Source organism: Colossoma macropomum, unplaced genomic scaffold, assembly GCF_904425465.1.
Source record: "Colossoma macropomum unplaced genomic scaffold, Colossoma_macropomum, whole genome shotgun sequence".
Classification (NCBI taxonomy): Eukaryota; Metazoa; Chordata; class Actinopteri; order Characiformes; family Serrasalmidae; genus Colossoma; species Colossoma macropomum.
In genome coordinates, this window is record NW_023494784.1 from 925,797 (window position 1) to 936,506 (window position 10,710).

The 10,710-nt window shown below is 40.0% G+C and overlaps 1 protein-coding gene across 1 annotated transcript; it reads left to right on the forward strand.

The window, feature by feature from the left end:
* The first annotated feature begins 1,271 nt into the window (after positions 1 to 1,271).
* On the forward strand, positions 1,272 to 5,649 carry LOC118811156 (zinc finger protein 239-like). The gene is made up of 2 exons (XM_036575333.1): positions 1,272 to 1,365; positions 4,147 to 5,649. The coding sequence occupies exon 2, from the start codon at positions 4,290 to 4,292 to the stop codon at positions 5,238 to 5,240; it is 951 nt and encodes a 316-aa protein (XP_036431226.1). The 5' UTR covers positions 1,272 to 1,365; positions 4,147 to 4,289; the 3' UTR covers positions 5,241 to 5,649.
* The last annotated feature ends 5,061 nt before the right edge of the window (positions 5,650 to 10,710 follow it).

Here is a 10,710-nt window from a genome sequence, read left to right on the forward strand (position 1 = left end):
TAGAGAGACGGGCACATCCACCAACAAACAGGGCTGCCTAAAGTGAAAAATCTTCAGAGCTAAAGAGGCAGCAGGTTAATTGTTAATGAAGGGGCGGAACAGGGGGTGGTCCTGGGGGGCAGTCCCATGACCTACAGAGTAATTAGTTTTCATCATAAGATGTAAAAAAAAATTGGCTCTTCAATGCGAGTCGGCTCCCAACATTCAGAGAATTCTGTCAAAATGTCCTACGGTAGCACATGTTTATGGGTAGGTAAGATATTTTGATAGCCTAAATTACCTCATCAAAAAAAAAAAACCTTAAATGGTGCAGCAGTTATTATAATGCCTCAGGTGCCAGAATTTAATGTTGAATCATTTAAGATGTAACGGGAAAATTCTAATAAAAAGCTGATGAATGTGCTTATCAGAAAAATATCATCAGCATTAAAAGAATGATGAGGATATTTCGAGAGCCTGAATCAGTTTAACAGGGGGTAAGTGCTAATATTAGTCTGTACTGAATTAACATTAAACACACAAAATGTTTATAAAGTCCTTTTTGATTTTTATGTTTTTTGTATTTTTAAAATAATGCCATATTCCTTAATCTCATGGAGGAAATGTGTAAAATTCAGACCACCTCTTCTTGTGTAAATTGTATTTACCCATAATAATTAAGAAGAAAGAAAGAAAGAAGAAATAAAAAGAAATACTTTAACAAAATAAAACAAATATTAAAAGAAATACTTACAACATACAGCCTTGTCACCAGAAGGTCGCCGGCTTGATCCCCTGAGCCGACAGTATGTGACTGAAGTGCCCTTGAGCAAGGCACCTAACCCCCAACTGCTCCCCGGGCGCTGTGGATAGGGCTGCCCACCGCTCTGGGCAAGTGTGCTCACTGCCCCCTAGTGTGTGTGTTCACTAGTGTGTATGTAGTGTTTCACTGCACAGATGTGTTAAGCGCAGAGGTGAATTTCCCTGTTGTGTCACATAAGGGTCACTTAAACTTTCCTAATCCGTCCATAGAAAAGTAAATAATAACATCTGAAATATCCAGTGTGATGCAGTGTCCAGTCTTTCCTCTTACCGAATTTTCCACATCAGTCCAGAACACTTCAGTATAAGTACACTGGTAAAACAGATGGAACAGATGGAACAGATGGATACCGGCTCTCTGAACCTATTCATTCGCAGACGGCACATCAGTACTATCCACGCTCCACTCCAGTAGGTGGCGGTAATACACTCTTTCAGTTGGATGTTAACCGCCTCGCCACTGAGAAGAAGAACAAGGCAGGAGCTCCGCTCTGGTCAGCAGTCCACGCCTCCGCGCTGCTACAGTGTTGTTGGAGGAGCCGAACAGGAGCTGCTCTCATCGAGGTACAACTCAGTTTAACAGCTCTACATTGGCTTTTACTGCACCAGCTCACTAACGCTGGGAGAGATGTTCACTTTCTGAACAGCAGGGTGAAAATATGGAGACCAGCTCAGGAGCAGCTTTAATCCAGACTTCACTGAACAGGAGAACTTACAGATACATTAGCAGAGCTTGGTTGAAAACAATGTTTTCCTAGTTTAGTTTAACGAAAGCACAGCGTTTGTTTGGCCTTTAAATTTGATTCACAGCCCCGCTGGAAAAAAGACGATTAGAAACTGTTGAGATTAAACCCCAGTGGTTTTGCTTTCAGTAGAGACCACTAGTTTCCTGTAGAACACCTTTAACCATCAAATGCATTCAGAATCAGCCACTGGTCACCTGTTAAACCATTACACTGTGATATCAACCCATCAGGAACCAAAAGAAACATTTAATAGTTTCTGTGGGTTTTTCAGCAGGGATGACCTGTACTCAAAAACCCCATTAGTGGATTCACATTTGTTGTGTTAAGTAAAGTTCTTATCTGGTGGAGATTCAGTGGAGAGTGGAGAAGCGAGCAGACCTAACAGAGCTGATCTCAAAGGCTTTTACTGTTTGAGTGTAACGTTATCAGTTCAACATCTTTGGTTTTATGTTATACTGGAATTATTTCTTTCTCTGCTCCGCTGTCACTTTTAACACACAAGGAGCAGACGTTATAAAGCAGTATGAAACCAGTGCACTACAGATATAGTAGATGTGCAGGCACCGTGTTAATATACAGACAGATACACTCATATGTTTCAGAATGCATATAAAATGTGCAGTTATCTGTTGAAATACCAGCTGTTTCTACAGCTCCTTTCTGAGAGCTGGTGTTGTGTGCTGGTCAAGTTTTAGGAGTTGTAGAAGTTCTCTGTGGTGGGTTGCTGAGGGATTTTAAGAGTTGTCGATGGCGGCTAACGGGAAACGTTCAGGAGTTTGATGGCCTGGTGGTATAAACTGTGCTGGGAGTTGGTTAATAGAAGGCAGTGAGTATGGATGAGCATTAGTGCCAAATTGAAAAGCAGTCAATATGGTGGAAAAGCGTAAAATGCAATACACACATGACAGTAGTGTTCCATTGTGTGTTGCAAAATTCATGCCAAACTGAAAAACAAACTGTTTTCATGTCGCTTCACTTCTTCTAAATCTGTGATTTATGTTGGCCGGAAGAAAGGATGGGAGAGGTGGCATGTTTGTGTTAACTAGTCTGTTTGGAAAGTGAACAAGAGAACACGGGCAGAGAGGAAGTCACTACAGAGACACTGCTGTAGTGTTGCTTTTTGCATTTCTCTCTCATTCATGATCTGGAGCATGTTTAGATCTTCCTCACAGAGCTTGTTTTAAGGCTACAGCGCATGGACGTCTCAAATTCAGTCAAGTTTGTTCCTCACAGCAGACAGAAAGATCATGTACAAGGACTCTTTTGTAGAAGTCATGTAGAAGTTTCTCACTTCATATATTATGAGCCTGAGGACGGATCTGGCATCACTGTTGCAACAGTCCCTCAAAACAGAACCGCTGAACTGGATTTATAATTGAAATTTTATTTTTGCCTATTTAATTGATTTAAAAAAATCTGAGTAAATTAGCTTCACGTTGTCTGCCTTAGGTGTGATGCATTAGGTAAAGGGTCAAAGGGGGGTGCTATTCACATTTGAGCTCATTCCTAGCCCATCATCCTCTACGCAGCCGGTCTTTCCTTACTCTTCCTCCGTATCCATCTTATTTTCCACGTGACTACTGTGTTTGGCGAATATGGCTGAGGGTCAAAGAAAGTGTGCTTACTTTTTAAGTTATGGTTTTATCTAATTAAACGTCTCGAGGTGTTTCTGGGACAGTGTGCAGTTTGCAGCTGACAGTACAGCTGAGTGAAGATGAAATAACGGCCAGATCAGCAACACTACATGCTTAAACAGCATAGAGCTTCAGCAGACACGAGACTGTGGCTTCATAATGAATCATGAGCCCAGTTTTTACCTTTGAAATCTGTGTCCATTAAATGCAACCAAATGATCAACTACTAGTAACAGACTCGCTTTAACTGGTTTACACCTTATATTCTCTTTATAACTGGATTCTACCCTCGCTAGCAGGATGGACAGGTATCAGACAGCTAGCTGGCAAACAAGCTAACAGACTTCAAGTTTAAGCCTTTAAATAAAGCGGAATCATGTCTTCCGAAACACGACATAGTTTTCTGACCCGAGTCTGATATTTACCGTTTATGTTTCTCCATTTGAACGTCATTTAAATCTCCAGAAACAGAGAGTAAAGTTATACCGGCTGTCTGCAGCTCCGTTAGGGCGACGACTATTTATCTCTCGGCTGATAACATTAGCTAAAGTTATCTAAAGGCCAGCACTGTTCACATCTGTGTCGGTGGGCTTCTGTGCTTTTAAATGCTGTGAGAGACTCTCCAGAATAGGGAGAGGGGCTGAGTATGAGACAAATATAAATGTCAGGAAACCACAAATTTGGTAGCTTTTCTGCCAGTTTAAGTGGGATCAGGAGTTCAGGGGGAAACTGTATAAGGATCACAGTCTGTTTTATCAACTCTGTCGAGGAAACATTTTTCTCATTTTCGTCTTTCATCTCTAGTTATGTTCGTGCAGAGCATCGAAGTCGGCCACCACACAAAAATCTAATGCTAATATAGATAAATGATAATAAATGAATTAATCTCACATTGTCTGTATTATGTACAGTCCACGATAACGTTTACATATTTTTGAATGAATATTTTTCTTGTTTTCCTCTAGAAATTAATGACATCCTGCTGCGAGTCTTCGGCTGCCCCAAATGTCCACTTTCCTACATCCACTAGCTCCACAAGCTCATCAGGAGATTCTATCACAAGGAATATGTTAGACTGGTGAAACTAGACAAAATTAAATGTGAGAATATGGCGTCCAGAAGAATCTCCAGTATGAAGAAGACCTCCGCTGGTTCTCTCCACACTAGAACACCCCACAGACAGATCCAGAAACATGCAGAGAAGGAGAGAACACACCACTGCCTGGAGTGTGGGAAGAGTTTTACCCAGCAGGGCCACCTTAGAGAACATCAGCGCATTCACACTGGAGAGAAGCCGTATCAGTGCTCAGTGTGTGGGAAGAGCTTCACTCAGCAGAGTCATCTGAAGGGGCACCAGCACATTCACACGGGAGACAAACCGTATCGCTGCTCAATGTGCACGAAAAGCTTTACTCGCCACAATTATTTACTCATACACCAGCGCATGCACACGGGAGAGAAGCCGTATCAGTGCTCAGAGTGTGGGAAGAGTTTTATTCGACTGAGTTACTTACAGACACACCAGCTCAACCACACAGGAGAGATGCCCTATCAGTGTTCAGACTGCGGAAAAGGTTTCAGTGAAAAGAGCAATCTTAAAAAACACCTCCTCATCCACACAGGAGAGAAGCCGTACTGCTGCTCAGAGTGTGGGAACAGGTTTCGATACGGAGACACTCTCCGAAAACACCAACGCATCCACACAGGAGAGAAGCCCTTTCAGTGCCCTGACTGTGGGAAGAGGTTTACTCAAAGGAGTCACTTGAGAACCCACCAGCACATCCACACCGCAGAGAAGCCGTATCAGTGCTCAGACTGTGGGAAGATCTTCACCGTGAAGAGTTACCTCCAGCAACACCAGCGCATCCACTCCGGAGAGAAACCGCATCACTGCTCGGACTGCGGGAAGAGCTTCACTCTGAAGAGTCAGCTCCAAAGACACCAGCGCATCCACACCGGAGAGAAACCCTATTACTGCTCAGACTGTGGGCGGAGCTTCCGGCATTTGATTACTTTACAGCGTCACAAGTGCGTTATGAAGGAGGAGGAAACGCATTGATTTACACATTCAAGAATACGCAATATTCAATAACACATTCATTTGATGAATATTTATCTCCAAAGTGGAAACTTTACAGGAGACAGAAAAAACATACTTTACTTTTAATTAAGTTAATGTAATCATACATTTTCCAAGTAATTTTGGGCTGTTTCTTTTGGTCTGCATGAAATGTACGCACAAATCTGGGATTTTTAAATAAACATTCATCTTTTAGAATTCCAAAAACTTTCAAAATAAGAAAATTTATGACATACAGCAAAGAAGAAAAGCTGAAGATTCTGCATTGTTTCTAGGCCTCTATTTAAATGTAAGCACATTTATGACATCGACTATGTTGGGACTTTCGGATGAAAAGGTCAGATTTTTTTTGTACCAAATACTGAAAAATTCTGAAATTCACATTAAAATTTCAAAGATTCTACGTTTTATGTAAATTATTATGCTGATAATTTGTAATGACAAAAAATGCTGCACTAAATTACAAATGAATGCAAAATAGAAGCATTTTTTCTTGTGGTCTCAGACGTTTGGACTGTATCTGCTAAGGCCAGTCCATAAACATTTACAAAACATTGAAACTGGAACTAAATCTACCTGGAATTAGCACTGTGTATCATTCATTTTATAGGGACAAAAAAGAAGTAAAACAAATAAAATGCAGGTATTTTAGCACAGTAGCCCAGCGGAGTTCAATATATACAGCATATACAGCATATTGGTTTAAAATGTTGGACAAATCTACACAACTGACTGATGACTGTTTTTATTTTAAAGAAGATATCTTCCAATACAGATATCATGGAGTGCTTTTACCTGCACTTAATAATCTGATAATTGCAGAAAATCAGATTATGTCAGTAACTGGTTCAGTGTGTTTTAATGCTCTTGAGTAATCAGATAATGGGGAAACTCCAGATTTCTGCTTTACAACCAGTAAATTCACAGAAGAAGAAGTGACTTGACATAATGTAAACTCAAAGATCATGAGCGGCTTTTTTTTTTTTTAAACATCGCGCTACTTTACCTGAAAATATGAACATGCATCATCTAGAAGATGAAGAATATTTAAATTCTTCATTTCGCCAAGCATGTATTTGGTTTCAGTGTTGCTCCAAAAGTGCTGTGCTGTTTCTCGTGGCGACGCTGCTCGCTTATTATTATTATAGTCTGTTTTCACAAATGCTCAGACTGAGAAATCTGAAAGAAATCAGAGTAAGAGTTTACAGCACTGAGAAATCAGCCTCTTTATCTTAATCAGATTTCTAGATCGGAGTGTGCTGTTCACATGACCATTTGAATAATCAGATAACTGCAGAATTCCGATTCTTGTGATCAGATTATTGAGTGCATGTAAACTTCTTTAATCAGTTGGTCTTCAAATAGTTTGAACTGTATGTATGTGGTTTAAACCGCTTCAGATAAAAAAAGACTGTTAAGAGATCCTGATATTCTTTCTCTTGAATGATAATTATGCCTGTATTACTGTGTGATTGTTATGTCTTGGATAATTTTAAATTAATTATGTATATTTGTAAGCATTTTCAAAATGTCAGCAATTTGTTTTGATCAAGTGAATTCTGGACTTATCAGTTCAGAGTCACTGAAGCCCAGTTTCTGTTTTGCGTGGTTGATGTGATTTCTGTTTGCAGTGAAAAATATAAATATGATCTTTACTGTATCAGGCAGAGGTACAGTATAGGTATCACTATTTAAAAGTTATTAGTTTATACATACAATGAAAGTGTTCACTTTTTAAATCTTTTGAATGCAAGTCTTCATGGTCACATTCTCACATCCTTTTAATTAACATGGACTCATGGATTGGGCAATTTGGACACTCATTTATTCATGAGGATCCTGGACGTCATTACAAGAGCACGGCATCTGAACAGAAGACATGTTCAAATTTTTATTAAAATATTGGTATTTTCAAACACTGTTTAAAAATGGGACCAATTATTAATGCTTTGGTGTGACCCAGTTAAAATGTCAATATGCTTTTTACATTTACATCATTTAGCAGACGCTCTTATCCAGAGCGACTTTCAAAAAGTGCTTTGTCTATCCAGAGAAAGTATCTTTGCTAGTTACCAATAGGTTAGAGAGAAAGTCGGTCCTGAGCTCAGATACTGCTAGAATCAGAAAGTCATTATTGACACCTAGAGAAAAAGGAACAGAGTTAAACACAGAACAGTGCAATACAATACAATACATAAGTGCTGTACAATACATTACAATCAATACTTAACTCAGTGCTCATTTAAGTGCTGTATAAAGAGACGGTCTTCAGTCTGCGTTTGAAGACAGCGAGAGACTCTGCTGTTCGGACAGCCAGTGAGAGTTCGTTCCACCACCTGGGCTCCAGCACAGAGAACAGTCTAGATGCTTGCCTCCCGCACGCTTTGAAGGATGGCGGGTCAAGCCGAGCTGTGCTCAAAGCTCGAAGGGCTCGTGGTACAGTTCGAGATTTGACCATTGCCATCAAGTAGGGAGGGGCTGGTCCATTTTTGGCTTTGTAGGCAAGCATAATGTTTTTAAATCTGATGCGTGCAGCTACAGGAAGCCAGTGAAGGGTGCGCAGCAGTGGGGTGACGTGGCTGAACTTTGGGAGATTGAAGATGAGTCTTGCTGCTGCATTCTGGATGAGTTGCAGAGGCCTGATGGCCTGCATTGGAAGACCAGCCAAGAGCAAGTTGCAGTAGTCAAGCCTTGAGATGACAAGAGACTGCACTAGCACCTGGGTGGCCTCTCTCGAGAGAAAGGGTCGAATCCTCCGGATGTTGAACAGCAGAAATCTGTATGACCGAGTTAGGTTCGCAATGTGAGTTGAGAACAATAACTGGCCATCCAGAACCACACCAAGACTTCTTGCCTCTTCTGACGGGACAATCAGAGAGTTCTCGAATGAGATGGCAAGATCATGATGAGGACCTGTAGTTGCAGGGATGAACAGTAGCTCAGTCTTGCTGGGATTGAGCTTCAGGTTTTTACACATTTTTATTATTTAACCATAAAAACTGACAAAAATATTAAAGAATAACATTAATTCTGTTGTACTGCTAGACCAGAAATAAAGAATTTACTGGGAAATGTCCACTGGTGTCACAGCCATGTCTCAGTCCTGGTCCTGGAGGTCCACTGTGCTGCACCTTTCAGTGTTTTCCCTGCTCCCAACACACCTGATCAGCTCATCAGCTCATTAATGGCCCATTACTGAGTAGAAGTGGGGGTGTTGAAGCAGGAAAGGCACTCAGATGTGCAGGACAGTGGGCCACCAGGACCAGAGAATCAGGGGCTACTGGAACCAGGCAGAAGTGAACACTCAAGGTGGGTTTGATGTTTAAAAGAAAGATAGAAATAGAAAAGAACACAAACTCCATGGTTAAATTTAAGTACACTCTCACAAATAAAGGTGCTAAACTGTCACTGGGGCAGTTCCCTTCTCGTCACTGGGGTGGAACCCTCAAGGCTCCAACTCAGTACCGTTAGTGAGAGAACATAACTGTACCATAATCCACTGAAATGATATGTTCTAAGCTGTACTGACTCCACACACCCCGTCTCGTCTCCAGGCTTTTATTTTACTGTTCTGTTTTAAAACATTTGGTTATGAAAAGGTACGAATACGAACTTTTCACCTGGAAAAACTCTGAGGTACATTTACATTGTTGAACAAAAAATGTATCTGCACAGAACCTTTATTTCTAACAGTGTATGGGGTAAGATCTGGTATGGTACCTTGTAGTTCATGGAGTCTATGCAATCGTAAAAAAGCTTCGCAGGGTGTCTGGAGAAAAACCAAAGGCCCTGTGAACCTTACAATTATAGAATTAGATAATTCTAAAACATGTCAAGCATTATAGGAGAACACTCGTATTATGCATAAATGCAGGGGTGCCAGTAATTGTGACACATGGTTTGATAAAGTTTTGCTTTCTTACACTACATTTAATACTTATAAATGTTATGTTTGTCTCATATTTTCAGTGTGAGATAGAGCTAATTAACCACAAAGACAGTTTTTCCATTATCTCCTTTTATGTATCTTTAGAAAGGGTGCCTAAAATTATGGAGCTGAATATAGATTAATATTTTTTTATTTTAGTTTTATCATTATTTTATATAGGCAGATGTTCCACTGTAGTTGGCACCTGCAGTTTATTTTGCTGAGGTTTTATTTTGTCAGAACACAAAACAAGCTGTATTTGGTTTTGCAAGTGACTGGAAAAGTGAACTTGAATAAATTTAAATACTCAGCAGTAATATTTTGGAGCATTTGAAATGAACACAAGTGGTCTGTTAATAATAAAGGACTCTTACCAGATAAACCAGGTGAATGTTTACATATGAAATTCTATAAATAAAATTGTGTAGTAGGATTTTGTTGGAATGCACAGAAATATTCAGTTCTGTGAGTTTTAGATTTAAGGCATTAAAGCATTAGGTTGTTCCTAATGATATGTAAATTCTAATTAATTCTAATGGTTTTAATCATAGAAACGCTGTAAACAGAGATGAATTCATAGTTTGGAGGCTGTGAATATGAGAGTAACTGTCTCTGGAGGTTCACAGCTCAAACTACACTGTACTAACATTATTAACGAGAGACTCAGTACAGGTTCAGTGGAGAAAGTTCTAGAAATGTGTTCATCAGTGACCACATTAACCACCGAAGAATGAGAAATCAATCAACCTTCATCTCGACTCAGGAGTACATTGAGGGTGACCCACATTTACAATGTGGTCGATTTAAATAGGATTTAAAAAGTTAAAATTAAATTTAATCAATTGAAACAAATCAAGCAACCAAAAATGCACAGTATGTTTTCTCTGTCATTACTCTCAGGAGAACAAACTAACACGAACCCTGAGCCCCACACACTGAGGACTAACCATACAATCCCCTCTAATCTGTACATGAAGGCAGTGAACTTGAACTGAGCTTTAATGCATCAGAGAGAAAAGCTAACATTAGCTAACGCTAGCACATAGTGAAAATATACTGACTTTAGCTAATACGCCACAATCACCTCACACTGCAGTTAAATACAGAGACAGAAATAGGAATCTGCAGAAATAAAGACTGAAAGATCTAATACTTCTTACCTACCTCGAGCAGCACGCTTAGCGTTAGCTGTTAGCTAAGACCAGCAGGGCTGTGGGGTCATCTGTAGCGTCTGGATAGAAATTGAACAATAAAAGTCTTAGTTAACTTATAAACCACTGTCAAAGGAAGATTATGAGAAAAGCTGTTTGGAATCACAATCTGGGATGAATAAATGAGCTCCATTTGGTTTGGTTAGCTTAGCTTACCTCTGTGAGGTAGTGTTAGCCAAACAGCTAACGCCAGCTGGCAGAAGCTAACAGCTTCAATCACAGTAAGTTATATATAGCTACACAACTGTGCTAATGTTAGCTACTAAAGATCATCAGCAGACAGAAGAGCTGAACATTTCAAATCTCACTG